General features: G+C 40.0%; 1 protein-coding gene across 5 annotated transcripts in view; it reads right to left on the bottom strand.

Annotated features, from left to right (window-relative positions):
- Positions 1-18,877, bottom strand: part of dmd (dystrophin) — a 96,530-nt gene that overhangs the window by 6,305 nt on the left and 71,348 nt on the right. For 4 of the 5 annotated variants that reach the window (XM_049753387.1, XM_049753388.2, XM_068649914.1 and 1 more), the window contains 13 exons: positions 17,952-18,220; positions 17,721-17,867; positions 15,333-15,396; positions 14,708-14,768; positions 6,148-6,209; positions 5,931-6,005; positions 4,949-5,150; positions 4,790-4,875; positions 4,043-4,200; positions 3,557-3,723; positions 3,059-3,170; positions 1,273-1,409; positions 512-550 (listed from right to left, as the gene is read on the bottom strand). In XM_049753387.1, the coding sequence (XP_049609344.1) occupies positions 512-550; positions 1,273-1,409; positions 3,059-3,170; positions 3,557-3,723; positions 4,043-4,200; positions 4,790-4,875; positions 4,949-5,150; positions 5,931-6,005; positions 6,148-6,209; positions 14,708-14,768; positions 15,333-15,396; positions 17,721-17,867; positions 17,952-18,220 (1,579 nt within the window). Of the gene's footprint in view, positions 1-511; positions 551-1,272; positions 1,410-3,058; positions 3,171-3,556; positions 3,724-4,042; positions 4,201-4,789; positions 4,876-4,948; positions 5,151-5,930; positions 6,006-6,147; positions 6,210-11,033; positions 11,597-14,707; positions 14,769-15,332; positions 15,397-17,720; positions 17,868-17,951; positions 18,221-18,877 lie in introns of those variants that run through there. The other variant, XM_049753390.2, reaches the window with a different exon arrangement.

The following is an 18,877-nucleotide window of genomic DNA, read 5'->3' on the forward strand; positions in this document are numbered from 1 at the left end:
TATGGTAAAAAAGTACAATCTGACAATAGCATTTTAAATTGTGTGTGTGGGGGGAATTATCACGCTCTGGTCCCCTTTCATGCCTCTAATCTTTATTTCTTAACTTTTTATGGCATGAATAAAATTAACCAATCAAAGAGTGTAAAGATAAAAGCGTGACCGGGGGATGGGTCAATTATTATTATGCTGCTTGTGCATTGCTGCTTACACAAGCTTGTGGGGGGGTTAGTGTGTTAGTGTGGTTTCTTGACGGGTTGCCAAATTCAGGTTACTAACAAATTAAGAAGAAGGAATGTATTTCTTTGGGCAGAGATACTAAGAGGGAAGTTAGGTGTGAAGTGAGAGGCTACGTTCAAATTTTGCCAACAGCTTCGAGTCTACATACCATATATAATTATTTTATGTTTAATTTTTGATTGGTGCTTTTCCATTATGACTCAGTAATGGTTTAGGAAACTGTTCTAGTTCATCCACTATGAGGGCAGATGCAGAACTGAACACAGGTACTTACGCGTGGTCCACGGGCCAGAAGTTGATCAGTGTGATAGGGCTGCAAGACAGAAAAAAAATATTAAAATAAATATATGGGATGATACTGGTGGTGTCTGAAGGCATGATGGGAGCTGACTGACAAACAAATAAGTTGTGTTGAATTATTATTAGTTATTTTAATGGACAGGCATGTCATATTTTTTCAAAAAACAATCTACTATTTATTCCAAATGTGCAAGCTACATAGACATAAAGTAAGATTTAATTCACTTTTTGTTCATTTGTATTTTTCATTTACGACCAACATACTATGTTTCTATTTCTAGTAATTACGACCTTAATATTGCATTGCTCTAAGTTAGTGATAGCTTACATACAAAATCAAGTCATGTCATTGTCAAAGGAATGTGGACCACTGTTATAACAAACACCTCATTGAAAACAACTTTTCATACAGCTGCAGGTGTAATTATAGTACTATTTATAAAACATAAACTACAATGCAACGTTAATTACACTGTGCATCACCATCTGGTTTCCATAATTACTGAATTACCTTACAGTCATACTTTATCAAAATCTTGGCCTGTATCAGGCTGCTAAAAAAACTGATGGAATTATGGAAATCTTCAGTATTTTGTGGGAAGAAAAGCTGGAATGAGTATCGACACCATGGGGACGCTTTGAGAAAAAAAAAAATGTTTGCCTCCAATAGATACAGACTTCATGTCCATTGCTCTGCTTAGGGGTGGTAAGTGGGCATTTTTATAGGAAACTCACGTTTCCATGTTGTCGCCTTCCAGAATGGTCTGGACTGGTAGGTAGCCCATGCGTGGGTGTTTGGTAAAGTAGCGCTTCGTCCTGAATTTGTTCTTCAGCACCTTGGCAAAATCCCTGACATCCTCACCAGATGTAGTCTGGAGAAAAAAAAAAAGAGGTCTTTTTAACCAATAATGAACAAAGTGGTGTGTCATTGCAGTGAAATTTTCATTTCCCATGTACTCAACCAAGAAAAAGGATTTGCTTGGCAAAGATGAGCTACATCATTTCTGTAAGATTGAACTTTTTCATCAAGAGGATTAAATCACTGACCATGGACAGAAAAATACTAATGATGCATCAATCACCAAGGCTTTGTTAGAAGATCGTGGCGCCCCATCACATTTCCCCAATGTCATATTCTGATTCAGCTTACACTGTAGGGATTTAAAGGGGTGTGACCCAGCATTAATGGCCTCCATTTATTCATTTCATCTAAGGACCATGTCAGGTTAATTCAGATATTTGTTTCCAATTATATGACACGTTTGGTGATTGCAGGCTTGTTATGACAATTTTTTTGGTGTGTGGCCAAAACAGAGCTCAGTGGGCAGCTGGCATGAGTCAAGCCTCATGCAAAATGTTGCTACTTTTATTACAAGACCCAGTTTAACAACTGCAGCAACTAGCTAGCTATGGCGACACCCTGAAAACGCATCTTCCCTGTATGCCACAATTGATCAAACAGCTCGCTCAGTGCCGTTATGTTAAATCCCAAGCGAGGAGGTGAAGATGCAGACAAGCTCAATGTCTGTCCGCAGGCTGAGAGGAGTCTTTGAAGCCCGTTAGCTTGCGAGCTTGCCGGTGGCTCGCACCTTTTGTCGTGACATGGAAAACCCAGTGGCGACCTGGTGTGATTATATTCCAGCCAGCTATTTGCTTTAAGCAGATGTACTTTCATGACTCAGGGGGAAAAGTGTCAGACTTTTGGACAGTTTTATCCACCAAGCTCACAGTCAATTCTAGTCAATTTTGTGGGGTATTGCATTTACTATGTATGAAGATGGATTTTGGTTGATGCCGATTACAATTTCTAATGGGTGGAAAAGTACATAGGGTGTCAATTTATTCATTTTGTTTTCCCAAGTAAAACTTTTTGCAATGATTTAGATTTTCTTAAATATATAGAAATATTTTTAGACTGATGTGTACTCAGCGAGACCAATACCAAGCAACTGATACAATTACCGTATTTTCTGCACTATAAGGCACACTTAAAAGCCTTTAATTTAAAAACACAGTGCGCCTTATAATCCAGGGCGCCTTATTTATGGATCAATTGGTGATTTTGTTGATCCGTACTTGTTGTACACAGCGCTCTACCAAAATAGCAAAAATGGCTGCATTTGTTTTTTGTTTTTAATCAACAATAATTGAAATTGGTAGGAATGCTTGATCCTCAGTACGCATACAATAAAACATAAAAGGTGCAATGAAGACATTTGGGAGAAAGTGTTTAGTAGTAATGAGGTTGTTGCTTTAAATCTTCGTTTTTAATTGGGCTATTAACTACAAATGCAGGAAGACTTCAGTTTGCAAGGTTTGCCTGTTGAATAAAATATCCTGTTTGCTCAAAGAAAAGCTATCAGTAAACCAGCACTATAATGAGCCTGGGTAATTGCACATCTGAGTAGGAGGAGGATTTTCATAACAAGGACGGCCACTGTCACAGGCAGCCTTTTCAGAGTCAGGCACCAAGTATGTGTGGCGTTTTATTGACAGAGGATGAATATAGATGTGCTCATACCGGTGTGCAGTACTCCACCATCGGGTACTGCATCTTGTGTCCCTTGGCGACGCGACCAGAGAAGAAGCAGCTTTGGCAAATGTCATAGTTGAAATGTTTCAGACTGCGGTATCTGCATTGTGAGAGAATCGAGGGAGAGATCACAAAAGGAAGCTGCCCAAATAGGGAACTATGAAAGACAGAATCAATCAATGACAATGAGCTGCCGTTTGTCCTTGTTTTCTTCACAGAGGCAGTCGCTGAAGAATACAATTCATCCCTTACAAAAAAAAACCAGCTACATGATTAAGACTGTAGTGATGAGACCACTGGGTGCTTTTACAGCTTCACGCACGGTACTCAACAACACGTATAGACAAGAGCATTAGTCTCGATTTGTTTCATATCAGGCTGCAACGAAAGCTAAATTCATTTCATGCTTTATTGTCCTTTATGTAAGGGAATTGATGATGCGCCCAAATTTGCCCACATGCTCCGAAGGAGATACATTGTGCTGACCTGAATCCGATAATGGGACACTCCTTGCAGATGTTGCATTTGGCCTGGTGTTTGGCTGTCTCTGCAGCAGCCACGCGGTGCAGCACAGGCAGCCACACCATGGACTGGGGTTCCAAACGCATCCAGTCCAAGAACATGGCAGCCTCTAGTTCGGGCTTGTTGTTGGCCTGGAGAGGGTCAAAGGAAGAATTTGGAGTGTACAGTATCATGATCAAATTGGTTTGGCAGGAAACAACCCTCAATAATTATTTTAGCTTGAACTTTGTCAAGTCAGAAAATGACCTTCAAGAGATTGATTGCATGACTGACATCAGTCACTACTACAAGATCAGTTTGTGACATAATCCTGCCTGCCACTCGGCTGGGCTAGGCTCTTGTTAAGTTATACTGCTGTCTGATTTAAGCCCCCCCCGACCCCCAAAAAAATATCCCGTCAGAAAACAAACAGTTGAGACCAAGAGCACTTAGCCAATGGATGGCACTTACAAACTGGAAGCAGCTTCGCACGGAGGGCTCGATGTTGGAGCCGCCGAATGATGCCACCTCGCCAAGTTGCCGTGGGATCTGAATAGAGTCATGGAGGAGGAGACCGAGGCGACGCTGGTCACAGAAACCGGTGGCGCTTGCAACCTGCCTGAACAAGACTGTCAAAGAGGGGAAACATTTCAGTACCATCGTTATTTATTTTAGTGTCATCACAACTGTCTTTTGCCAATGGTGGGGAGATACGTTTAGGTGTTTGTAATTTTTCTGATGAATTTTTATTTACCAGATATCTGTGCAATAAACCTCTCCGTCATTGGGTTTTTGGAAGATTTTTTTTCTAAACGTATCTACTTTAATACATACCGGCATAACGGCTAACCTGATAGATGGCGACATTGCGCTTTCCATTTCGGCATCCAAAGAGTAAGTCCGTGCCATTAAGCCGAGCAACGGAAAACTCAATGAATTCCCAGTGCCCCGATGACAAAGTTGGTAGAGTTTCCACCACATCTATTTTTTAAATCAACTAACCTCATACATTCTGTCTTCCTTGGAAGCAATTTACCCCATGCAACATCTTTTTGACTGATACTTCACACATTGAAATTACGGCAGAAGAGGAGAAGGTCGAAAAGGGAAGTACATCCGCTTTAAGAGCTCATTTGTATTCCATCAACCAAGTATTTACAGGATTTATAATCCATCTACAATTTCTAAGGTTGATATTTAAGTGTGACTATGACTTACATCTGTATTTATCCTCCAGGTGGGCCTTGCAGAGTGAGATGATTCCAGTTTTGAAGGATAAGGTGCGAATCTTTCCACTGCGACCGCTGTGAAATAACACATGACAACTCAAAAGTCTGCCATGGCTTCAAACTAGTCGACAACTTGATGTGCACCTACGTGTCATAGACGTTGAGTAGCCAGTTGAGGCACATGTCGACGCACAGAGGGACACTGACCAGGTGTGCATGACTCTGCTCCAGCCGCTGATACAGGCTGGTCAGACAGGCTGCCACCTGGGAGATGTCGAGCAGCTGCTCATTCTGCTTCAGGCCGTGCTGGTCGAACACTTCGCAGGCTATCGGCATGTTCAGTAGATCCACTGACGTGAAAAGAGAAGAGCGTAAGAACGCCGGTGGTATCCATCAAGCCGGCAAAAAGGATGGTGGTGGAGAGATGACATTTAAAACGCAGACGGAAAGGTGCTGTTCACAATGATGACTCCCACTGCACATTTGACATTTTAACTTGGGTTAGGTTGTTCCCTTTTTTTGCTAAATTTAGTTCAACTTTGAAAGCTTGCAATTCATATCCATTAATAAAAGTAACAAGTCTTAGCAATGGTCCAAGGAAATAAATTCAATTATTTTGTAACATCCCTACATTGTGCTCCTTTTGGTAGTAACGCCGCAACGCCCATCTCCGGAGTTTAGCATTTCGTGCGTTAGCATTATGCTAGTAATTAAGTCAGTTATGTGGTTGTTTTAAATACATAACCTGTAATTAGCAGTATGCTAGTAGACTTGCCTAAGTCACTTATGTGGTTGTTTTAAATACATGTTGAGTGATTCTTTGTATTCTTTAGTTTGACAGTAAACACTAATTGGGAGTGACAAAAAAACAATTAAGTCAAGAAATCAAGTCAAGAAATGAAATAAAGACCAGGACAGGATTTGGCAAAAGGAAAAAACATGATAGATATGATCCATGATCAAATCTTCAAAGTGCCTTAGTGGGCCTCCGCAAAAGAGAGCTCAGTCCTGTGATTGACACATGATCGGTCCGCAGTGTACCTCGCCTCTCACCCGGAGTTACTTGGCCCCTGATCTCCCATGACCCTGACCAGCACAAAAGCTGCAGAAAAATGCCTGGGTGCACTCACAGCACAAAGCCTTCTGTAGGCGTCTGAGTTTCATGGCTGTTCGGTAGGCTGAGAATCGAACATTGTTCAGGTCAGCTGAAAAAGAAAGATGAGTCATAAAAAGACAGCATTTTATGCAATTCACATTTAGACAAAAGGTTGAAACAACAAAACACCGTTTCCAGTTAAAAGCATCCTTGTTAAAGTCCTCTAAATGAGAAAGAAGAAAGCATCTTACACAGTGATTGATAGAGCTCCGCCATTTTGGGATGGTCCCAGCATGTTGTCTGGGTCTGGTGGCTGTTGGAAGAGTGGAAAACACAATAGAACCAGATTCATCATTACTGATCGTTTTAAGCAGCCTTGCTCACTTAAAGCGACAAAACAAAATGCAACCAAAATCAGAAATACTTAACTAATAATCTTGTCTCAATTTATTTTGTGTTGAATCAGTTTAATTGAATGCAAAGCAGTTATTCTTTTATATAACAGGCATCATGTTACAGAAGACCGAAAATGCCAAGATTAAGTAAATAAACCTTGAAATGTTTAATTTAAAAAAGTCATTAATTAATTCAATGTGTCATTGTTTTTAATTAAATATTAAATCAATTAAATCAAACAATGATAAATGTGCCATTAAATAATTAAATGTACCATTAAATAAATAGATGCCAAACTAATTACATTTCCAGTGATTTTATACGTAAAAAAATATTTCTCTTTGTCCTGTGTTACATTGTTTCATAATTTTTTTATTTTATTTGTCAAACGCTCCCATCAAAGTTAGTGGGAGGGGGTAAGGCCTGACGAAGACAAATCTTGTCCACTCCTCTGCCTTAGCCTGAAGTGATTGGACTCATATGGTGGCTACGATCATGGAGGAATTTCATGAGCCTCCAAGACATTTTGGACCTTGCTGAATATATGGAAGCAGGACCTACAGAGCCCAAGCATGTTCAATGTAAAGCAGAGAAATTAATAAAGTGTGTTCACCCATCAACTTTTTGTCACAGTGTCAATAAAAAATATCAATGAGTGTGATAACTATGTATTTTTTCTTGTTTTCTAAAAAAATTGAACTATGTCACTGGAATAGATAGACCAACAACAATTTAATATTGCCAGTAAATAATTTATGCACCAAAGTAAAATTGCAGAATTTCTGATTTGCACATTTATTGGTAATTATCTCTCATAGCCGAGTAGTGTGCCACAACACACTGGTTAGGACTCACCGATCTAGAATGATCAGAATTGAAATGGGACAGCATAACAAAACAAAACATTTTACTACACAGCCGTACTACATAGTTTCACTTTCAACCCATAAAAAATGACAACGATGCCTCCTTTCTTCTCATGTCCAGATGAGCTTTTAAAAGTGCATATGTCAAAGTCGGTCAAACACTAGCGTGGCTTGCAGTTAACCTTTGTCTGGAGAACGCTTGAAAATAATAATCCATACACATGCCTTGTTTTGCAGCATGTCCCCTGCACTCCAACTAAAGAGGAGATGAGTCCCGTGGCACTAGAAAATCACAACCTGCGCAAAAATAGCTGAGCCACTCAGCTTATTATTGCTATGATGCCGTCAAACATTGAACACCTCATTATTATACATTACATGTGCACCGGACAAACACTGGTGCAATATGAGTGCCTGCAATTCAGCCACACCCGAGCAGATGTCTCACTGAGATTCATCACAGGAGGACACAGTCACACACACACGCATAAAAATCATACCAACACATTTGTAAAGTCGACACATCTTAAAGAAAGGTAATCCAGTCCAAGGACAAGCCAAAATGTTGGCGCTACATTTTAACACTGTAAAAAACGGGTTTTTTTCTCTCAGCGTCCTCAGATTGAGATGAAAGGCAGCAATTATTTTCTCACGGGAGCAATTAAATTTGCCACCACCGTGACCTGAAGGCTAGAGAAAACACAGCAAGTGGAGGCTTAAGGGGGGGGGGGACAAAAAGAAAAAATTAAAATCTGAAGCTGTAGGAGCCAAACGGACATTTTAAAAATCTATAGTTTTTTTTTTTAAGCATATAATCGGCTCATGTTTGTGTTTTGCTCTTCAAAATTCTAAATAGAATGGACTCTGCAACATTATTCTAACTTTTTACATGTTGTGATCTTCCTTATGACCAGCTTTTATCACATGTTCCCGTTTTTTCTTTTTATACTTCTGTGTAAACTTTACAAGGCTTTGCCATAAAAGGGTTCTTGTGCACTTTGGCCTGTTGTCTTAGTTCTTTGTGTCGGGAGGTTAAGTTTGTTAGGCATCGGAACAACTACTTACACAATTTTGTTTTTGACTATACCTAGTCGAAGAAGCTGCAGGGGCACCCTTAACTCTTGTATTTTTTTTCAAGGAGAGTCAGAAAAATGTGTTTGGGTGTGTTTGTTTAGCCTTGATGGAGGTCTTTGCTTTCCTGCTTTCAAGAGCTATCTCGACTGCAGTAGTTCTCTCAAAAACTTTTTACAGCAAGTGCCACCTAAAAGAAGACTTAGCACTATTGTGACTAACAGTAAAGTACAATAGTGTAGTAGGCCTAAGTGTTCATATAAAAACAAAGAGGTTTTATTCGTATTCTCATACACCGTATTGTTATAACCCACTGTAACATTATGCACTGCGTGAACATTTCCACTGCTCGGAAATATTTGAATATTCATATTAATGCATTGAATTTAACAATGGGGGGGGGGGGGGGGGGGGGGGTTGAGATAAACTCAAAGAAAACAAATACCCAAATACCAATACACAAACATGCTCTACATCTTGGAGGTGACAGGACTGTCAAGAGGTAGCAGACCTATAGTTATAATAAGAGAGTAAAGGGATTTTACTCATGGTAGTCAATTAGGAGTTGAGTGAAAATACAAGTCTGACATAAATCTCAAGACTTGCTATTTGGGGTTGAAATGAATATTAACGGAACACTCCAAGGCTAAATTTACACTGCCCAATTCTGATTGAGTCCATGCAGTAGCCACATTTTTCCTCCATGTGTATTTCAAGTGACACATATCCAATATGGCTGTGTTTGATGGAACCCATGAAACAGCTTGCAAGCTCAGATGGACAAACTCGCATTGACAGACGTTCGACCTCAATACGCATTCATAAGAGGACTGATTCTGACACGAGCAAATCCGATTCAATTGTTTTTTTGTTTTTACTCGTGCTGCCATGAAGCACAACTGAATAATATTGCCTGAGTGTAAAAACTCTTTTGCTCATAGGTATGAATGTAAATGGTTGTTTGTGTGCAGTATTTGTGCCCTGTGATTGGCTGGCGACAAGTTCAGGATGGACCACATCTCTTGCCCCAAGTCAGATTGAATAGGCTCCAGTCAAGTCATCAATTGCCCAATGCCCAGTGCCCCAAAAATCATGCTACCTATGTCTGCATTTTCGCCATGTCTTTTTTTTCTTTCTTTTTTTGAAATCTACGGGGAACAGTTGAAATGTAAATTACAGCCGTTATTCCATCTCCCCAGGAAGCAATTTTACTTACATAACATCTTTTTGACTGACATGTCACACTTTTAAAGTACGGCGGTAGAGATAGAAAAAAGGTCTAAAAATCCCATTGAAGCCATTTCCTTGCTCTGGCGGTGTTCAATAACAGATTTAGGGTTGAAATTCACTTCCAGAACAAAGAACATTACAACGGAACCAAGTTACCGTGATATATTTTCTGAGAAATGAGTACAGAAAAATAAAGAAGAAAATAATAAAAATAGATTAAAAATAACATTCAAACTTAAATAACCAATAAAATGGTATTAGGAATTTTGAGTCTAAAATGATGTCAATTAAATCAGTGCAAAGATGATGCTGTCAATGTATGGCCAAGATCCATGTAAACAAGCCCAGCTTTCATTGTTACACCCCTACAATTAACTTATGTACACTTTCATGCTTTTTTTTTTTATGGTGTGGTGAAAAATTGTATCTTGAAAACTCGGCGCCTTGGCTCTATAAAGTTTAGGAAACACTGGTACACGACCTTTTGAACACATCAGCAAGCAATATTTGGTGGACCACAAGCTTAACCTAAATCAAGCAAGGGTCTTGTAAATGATTAAAAATATTAACCATCCGCAAATGAATACGTCTGTGTCCAACTGTGTGAATATATCATCAACTGTGTTTTGACTACGCACGCACGGATGCACACTGGTGCCCACATTCTGCGCCATCCATCCCGCATCGAGCACCCTTATTTTCGACAACTCCAAGCGTGTGTGTGTGTGTGTGTGTGTCGGGGGTGCACGTTGAGATCCGTGGGAGTGCGCGAGACTCAACACTGCGGCTGAGCATCACTCACACACACAATGACGTGCACTGTCTTCGGCCGCAGCACGTTTCATCCCACCTTTACATTGGATCCGATGCATGAACATTTCTAAACGCTGACTGACACAACGGGGGTGGAGTTAAGGCGATTGCGTGCATGTGAAGGAATGCAACGCACTGATGCATCAGCCTGCAGAATAGGGCGATGCGGCGCGCGTGCACAAATCAGGACAAATCAACACAAATCCCCCACCAAACACACGCGCGCACGCGCGCAAATAAACGCACACCCACACCTAAAGATCCGGTTGCAGTGTGTTTGCTTTTAAGCACAATGGAGCCTTTAGATTTTTAAAAATGGGCCACAAACATGCTTCAGAAGACGCCGAATGAGGAAATGCCCGAGCCAGGTATCCACACTCGCAAGACCACCGCTACGGAAGTTATGAGCCTATTACTGTACAAGTTAAAAGCATTGTATTACATCCAATGACGCTCGATCCCTTCAGCATTATGCAATTATATAATTTATATTAAAAAAAAGGGGTACCCATCGATTCTATGCCACGTTCCAAATGTTAAGTCAATACATCTTTTCCCACATTCTCAAATGAACCACACGCCAAATATCGGATATTTTCAAATAATAAGACAAATCAGCGCCAATGTGCTCGCCGTGAAAACTCGCAGCCAACGTCAGCGGCGTAAAAAGACCCCTCAAAGGGAAAAAAGGAAAAGACACACACGCGTACACGCACACAATTATTGAACCACAATTAATAAAAGCAGTCACCGGTACTCACTTCCGAAGCTGCTCCCGCATTGTCGCCAACGATTCGAGCAGAACAGAGCACCCAATGTTGCCGCCGATCTCGCTCTCAATATCGGAAAAACCCCTTTCCACGGTTCGACCCAGCGTCTTACCAGCACCAGGACAACCTTGCCAGAGCTTGCCCGTGCTTGTGATTATTCGCGTGTTAACACTGGTGGCTATGCAGAGGAGAGGCTGGCTGGCTGGCTGAATGGATGTCCCGAGTGAAGCCCGCCAAGGTGCGACAAAACAAAAAGCTCACTTCCGCTCAACTCTTTCCAAAATAAATGTCCTTGTTATTTGATGAGGTCGCAATAAATCTCCACGTATCTTCAGCAATACACACATATAAACATTTCATTTCAGGGCAGCTAAATTATTGTACTTTGGAGGACATTTTTGTCTCCCTCCCGTTAAACTATTCCATACGGAAACTGCAGACACAACATGCACTCAATATCACTTATGAGTTACTAATGAAAAAAGCATGAATTAAACTTTAAGTCATCTTTTTTTACATCTGCACGAAAGTCGGGCAAATGTATCACTACATCATAATCATAAATGACTATCTTAAAAATATATTCAGAATGGTGTGTGTCAGTCAAATGAATTCAACCTGCTTACCCATTCAGAAAAGAAAAAATACAGCCATACGAGCTTTTTTTTTTTTTTTTTTTTTTTGAGAATATAGCAATGTTTGTTCTTGACTAGTTAACAGCTTAGCATTGCAATCGACACAGCTCGAGCACTTAGGCAACCCAAAATGTTATGTAGTTATCATAGGACTAACAGAAATTAGTATTCAAATAAAATGTAACTAAATTTAATTGAGCAAGAGTAATTATTTTAGTTAAATGTATGTGAATTGGAATGTCCATTCTAGAACTGGCGAATCGTGTTACTAGCAGCAATCAATGCAATCAAGCTGAAGCATTTATTTTGGAAAAAAGAAAAAGTCCCACTTCTGGTCAAGCTCGTTTTACTTCTGTGCTTAACTCAGCTGTGGTGGAGCTACCCCCTTCCCCCATGGTGTTAGTGAAAAGAAAGGGGCTGAGGTGCTCCCAAGAAGTTCTCTGCTTTTCAACATCAACATAGAGGCAGAGAGAGCGAGAGAAAGAAAGAAAGCGAGAAAGCGAGAGGGAGAGAAAGACTTATGTGGAAGCACAGTCGACGGGTCAAATAGAGAGAACTTTAAGTGTATTGCCCTACTTAATGCTGCTGTGTCTTGAAAAAAAAAAAATCTCATCCTGTTATTTGCCAAACATCAACTTTGATCTCCCCACAACAGTTGCCTATTTCTACCTGTGTGCATGTGTGACGTACACGCTTCAGTAAAGTCCTTATTTAAACAGTAATACATTGCAGTAGTGGCCCCAAACCTTTCTAGATACACATCATGATTTATTTATTTTTTTTAGGGATGTTTGATATAACTTTTTTTTTCAGACCGATACAGTAAGAGTACTCAAATCTTAGTAGTCACAGATACAGATATCAATTAATTTGAAAGATAAACCTCTAAATTACAGTTAAGCAATTTTCCTTAAATTACAAGAAATTTTCTATTTTTCTCATTTGTAATATCTAGTTTGTAAAATGGCCACAGGAATTACTGGTGTGTGTGTGTGTGTGTGCGTGCGTGCGTTCGAATTGCAGACTCACAGCGTCGTGGTCATCAGGTCAGGTCCAGCCTTTTCTCTGTATTTGGAGATAAAAAACCCTGTCACTTGACTTTCCCTCCTCCATACAACTTTTTGCCTTAACCTTGATTTTCTCCTGTTTCCAGTGAATTGATCACTGCCATCATTCAGTTACTACAGACATGGAAAAGATGCCAGTAGCTGATTACATGAAGCATAGCGCTTAGCAAGTTAGTTTGCGGAAGAAGCAAGAAAGAAGCTTAGAATAAAAGGTGGGGTGGGGTGGGTGTTTAGTCGATGAGTATCCCGAGATCACGTCTCGAAAGAAAAATGTTAACGATGCAATGACATGGATGCCATGTTTCTTTGGTACACAAAGAAACATGCATGAAGACAACACATGTTCTGTTTTTTTTTTTTTTTTTTTTTATCAGTGCTGATTTCAAGGAAGAATTTCCCTAGGTGTCACAAAAAATCTTTTACAACTGTAAACATTCAGATCACTGTAGAATATAATCTGCAAAAAAAACAATGTGTACAGAAGTTGCGAAGATGTTAAGTCAAACTAAGTTCATGTACCTGATCCAAATTTCACAACAGCAGCAATTTAAACAATGAAAACTGTAATTAATACGTTTACACGTTTACATCACGGTGAAATCGAAACACACTATACGTATTTTTTTATTCTCTTGAGACAACAAAGTAGATATGTTCAGAGAGCAAACTTTTTAAAGTGATATGGCTTTTGGAATTTCCTGCTATTAAAACTCAGTCTCTATGAGATAAATGTCTGTTTGCTGGAGACAGGTGGGCTTTTTAACTTGTCTTTTGAAATGTGCAATTACCTACTTTTTTCCGAAATCCTCACAGTGCGTGGATGTGGATATTTCATTTTTTCTTATACCTTGAGGTAGCACGCACAAACGTTTAGAGCTTAAAATTCACTCGATGATAGCAAGGATTAAAATTTTCATCTCACAGCGTCAACCATTAGCGGAGGAATGGTGCAATCGTTTTACATTGAGCAATGTGCCTCTAAGACTGCAAAAAAATAAAAACCCACCTTTCAAATACGGTCTTTATAGATCATACTTACTAAAATAAAAGTTAAGCTAGAGACACAATGTATTTCATTTTCATCAACTGGGTGAAATCAAATTGATTCTACCGCCTTTTGTGGTATACATTTTGACTCACTGAATATGATTCCTTGCCCTATAACAGTCTTGAAGGACCGCCTCTATAAAATGAATGTTTCCAAGCCCATTTAACAAATGTACTGAATGGACCAGAACATATTGCTATTTTACACGGTCTCAAATAACAGTGTTATTATAATCCCCAAAGGGAAATTCAATTTACACATGGCTATAGATTTTCACTGTACACCACACACAGATGCAGAGCACACACATGCAGCCATGCAAGACCAGATATGTACCCCCCTCGAGCTGAGACATTGCAACATCACTTCACTCACACTTAGGGCTCGATTTACGCACATCCTAATAGTGGGTGGCAACTTGCTGGTTAACTCACTAACAACTTGGACTCACTGCAAGCGAAAGAATGGCGGTAGCTGCTATACGTAAAAGAAGGTTCTTCACTTGAGGTGCAGGAGCTCCCAAAATCATCACTATGGAAAATTTGTGGAGAGCACCTCACGTGCATAGCGAAATTTAAATCTAGCGGAAGAGGCAAACAAGCCGATTACTGAGTTACAGATTGCTCTAATCATTAGGGAGAAAACATCCACCATGACTCCTTCGTGTGACCGACTCTTAGTCAGCACTTATTCAAAAGCTTCAAAATGAAGTTGCTGAAGAGAAGTTATGTATGTCATGATGATTTTTGTTTGGGCAGAAATATCAACCATCACAACCCACACATAATGTTTTTTCTAGATAATACAAAGCAGCTAGAAAAGCGAATAGGGGTCATCCAAGAGTAAATTTGCATTCAATGTTATCATATTTCTTGACTTGAGGTATATTTTTGCTGTTGGAACAGATGTACTTACTTGATATAGTAGGGCACGTTGTTCGGAGAGACACGCTGCTCAAAGGGGCTGTCAACAGATCCTGCGGAGACAAGGCTGGATTTTCAACTGTTTCAAAGAAACCACTTGTGTGTAATCTACAAAGTATTTCATCATAAGCAAGGGAGGCAGACTCATAAAAGCAAAACAAGCGTAAACTGCGTCAGCTATGTTAAAACGACCTGATGTCAGCGGGACTGTGCCTCGCAGGTAACATTCCTGGAGTCAAAACTCATCACGCGTGCACAAGCACATACAAACATCTTGTTAAACATTGTGAATTTACTACCCTGCTTCGGTGCGCGACACTTTTGCAGTTCATGCAAAGAGTGTGACAGGAGTTCAATAATAATCAATAACAGGAGTAGCCAGCAGCTACCGTGGACTTCTAACTTCAGCACAAGAGGAGTGGACAGTTACAATTGGCGCACGATCGATCAACAGTACCAGTTGAAGAGTATCATTTGACAGATGGCTCACATCACCAAGGGTCAATATAAAACTCAAATCATACTTGACAGAAGAATGGATTCAAGAGTGCAGGGTCAGATTGAAATTTACTGACCTGACTGAAAAGTACATTAATGAGAAAGATTGTTTCACTCACCATGAAGGAGGCCAAAGTCTTGCTGTGCATCTATCAGCTGCTTTAGATAGTCACTGGCCGAGACCTTGGGGAGAAAAAGATATTAATAACAATAATGATGTGTTAAAATTTGCCCATCACATTAAAGAAAGTCACAAAACTATTAGAATGAAATTGCTCATGTTTTTTTTTTTTTGACAATTGAACAGTTGAGCCTTAACACACATTTGAAAACAGTTCTAAAAGAAGTCATTATTTTACGAGAATAACAGATAGAGAAAATTGATGGAGGTGTCTCGGTTTGTTTTCAGCTTCCTGTAGGATGTGTGACATATCTCCTACGGTGAGCTGGCATTCATTAAAATCATAATTATTCAGCCACTCAGTGACTGCGGCACCCAAATGCTTTAACGTTCCTCATGAAATTAAACCTTTCAAATGGGAAGCGAGATGACGCAGAGCCATCTGATGCGTGAGGGCGTGGTTCTCTGCAGGAAGCACCCGCAAGATGTCTGCACAAGCCGTATTAATCCCAATAATGTTCCCTTACATGGGGCCCCCACAGGGATGTAGAAGAAGATTTTGGAAGCATTTAAAAAAAAAAAAAAGTGAATCATCAGAAGTGTCTCAGCCTTTCCTTAATAGAACAAGTATGTAATTCAGCCGGAATGAAGCGTTCAACTAATTAACCATCTTTTGTTCTCGAGCAGTCTGCAGGCCGTACTTGGGAGCGAGGATGATGACATGAGGCTCAGATGTAGATTTTTATTTTGTGTCTTCATGCTCACCCTACTCAAGCCATTTGTGCTCCAGTTGATTTTTCTCCCTTGTATCTATAGTAACCGAATAGAATTGTACAAATGAATAGGAGCACGAGGAATTTGCTGCAATTACTCAGTAAGTGAATGCTTGTGTCGACCAGCCAGCTTCACAGTGTTCTGAGCAAAGACCATGAGGTTTTGTTCGAAGCGTCCAGGAACCATGGGATCATGGTAGTAAGAGTTGGAAAAAATATAAATATTTTATATATTTTTATATTTAATATATTTTATTTTATGTAGAAATATTCTGTACCAATATGACAATTTTAGGAACTTGTACAATGATCAATCAATCTACTATGCATGTGGGAGGCAGGAAGAATTGTTTTGACTGACGAATGTGAATTTGGTTTCTCCAAAGGGATTGTGACTCCATTTTTTAGCGCGCTGTGTGTTTTCATAGTAATATTGTAAGTTATTTTATTGATCAACAAGAGGGAATCGCATTCCTTAGCTACAAGTTTCTTTGTGATTCATGCTTGCTCAAGGCCCTGGCGAGGAAACATCGTCATTCTAATTTTGGAAACTGTGATAGGTGCTGTTTTATATATTTGCCATCAATGAAGTACATGTTACTATCAGCCTGTAGCATTCATTAATGTGGACTGCATGAAGGTCACGATGACACTATTGCATTTTACGATGAAATCAATAAAACATCTGGTTTAACGGGTAACGGCATATGACAATTTTGACCTACAATTTTTCTCTGTTCCGCAAACGGACACTTTTCTTTTGCCAATCATCATCTCAGCTTATTTGGATGGAAACCCATTACATTGACGCCGGTTGTTGTAAAGTCGCATCAAACCCTTTTCGCTCCAAATGCCGCCAAAAATAGTCACTGCATTCCTCCACTGTTGGTTGATACATTAGCGATACACAGCTAGGAAAAAATTGCAATTATTAGTTTCTCCTGATCCCTGTCAAAGGGGACTCTGCAATTGTTGATAATCTGTCCGATCTGATTTAAGGTATATAAAGATAGAAATATGTGTACTTGTGTGTACATGGCGAGGTCGAGCGCCTATGACACATGATGAATGTGGTTTGATTTCAATTCGCTACAGTCACCTACAATGAATCTTTTCTGGTTGCAAACACGATGCTGCATCTCGACGACTGTCAACACTCAACTCCCACTTTACTATAAAATTACAACGTGTTAGAAACATAATTTCTGCATTCTCCTAAATAACAGCAAGCAGATCTCAACCTCTTACATCACTCACACGCATTTTATTTACTATCTGCCACTTAGTATCTGCAAGCATTATAAAACTAACCTTACAATAGAAACACAATTTCTGCTCTTTATTTTTTTCTAGAACCAAAAATGAAATGCAGCATCCTCCTACACCAGGGGTGTCAAACTCTGGCCTGCGGGCCAAATTTGGCCCTCAGTGTAATTCTATTTGGGCCGCGAAGACAAATTTTGCGATACTAAAATTGCCAGTTGTCTTCACAAAATGGAGACATTGCTAGCGATTTTTATTACCATTCATTCTTTTAACAAATTTGAACAGTTCTTACTAGTCTCCGATTTCAAAACTAGGTACTTATCAGTTAGTGAGTCCTTTTTCTGTACCTGCAACATTTTCCAGCGTGTGTTGAGTTCTTCAATGCGTTTCAAGTTGCTGGCAGACAGCTGAATTTCAGGCAAAGTGAAAGTGGAGGCCAACTGGTTCATGTGAGTTACGTCTTCCTGAATGGGTGCAATCTCTTCCTGAAATTCCTTTGTCACACACAAGCCAACAGAAGAAAGTTAGACGCAGTTTCACGGTTACGACTGTCTGTGTGGACAAAAGACAAACCACACCTTGACTCTTTGGATGTGCTTGGGCAGCGAGTTGATGAGAATGTCACCAACAGGCTCCCAGGCGTCCTTCACCATCTCTGCCTGCCTCAGCTGCCCATCCACGAGGTCCTCCACCTCCAGGAGCTCCATCAACCGCTGCAGAGCAAGCTCAAGCCTCCTCTGCCAATCAGCAGAGTTGCTATTAAGCTGCTCCCATTTGGTCATCACGTCATTTGCTTCCTTGCGCAGGATTCGCCCGACATTTTGGGCACGCTCCAGGGAACCAAATTCTGAGATACAAACGGGGAGTCAAATCATATTTAAGTCCGGTTACAAATGTCATTTGTGATATTGATATTTTCTGTCATAAAAAAAGCAGAGACTTGATTTCATCAAAAATCACTGACAACTGCTAACTTTGAGCAGGTCAAATGTAAACTGAATAAAATGTCACACACTGAAAAGATACTGTGTGAACTTTCTCAGTGCAATTGGAGGGTGCTTTGTGCCTTCAGTTATAAACAGCTGGATTCCGACCTCCCTCGTTCCATTCTGCCCAGTGGCTCATAAAACTTCAGCAGTAACTGGGTTGTTGCCATGGTGCCACAAAGTTTGTTTGTTAACCTCCACATGTGACCATTGCTATGTGAATGCCAAGGTCCAACCCTTTAGTGATGAGGAGGCCGCTTTTACACAATTCTTCAAAAGAACCAACAAGGAAGAACTATGATGGAAAATTCTTTCAAAAACTGAGAGGTGCTGACCTACCACAACAAACAAATAAATTGAGGACTAAAACACTGTTATTGCATGAAAATATTTGTGTCACAAACCGCAGAATATTATTTATGAACATAGCATTCTGTACATTGTGTACAGCTAGCTCCTCCATTGTTGTTAGAGTGAGTGATGGGCTCATTTTGAAATGATTGTATAACATTTTTTTT

The sequence above is a fragment of the Syngnathus scovelli genome, chromosome 2, assembly GCF_024217435.2.
Source record: "Syngnathus scovelli strain Florida chromosome 2, RoL_Ssco_1.2, whole genome shotgun sequence".
Taxonomy (NCBI): domain Eukaryota; kingdom Metazoa; phylum Chordata; class Actinopteri; order Syngnathiformes; family Syngnathidae; genus Syngnathus; species Syngnathus scovelli.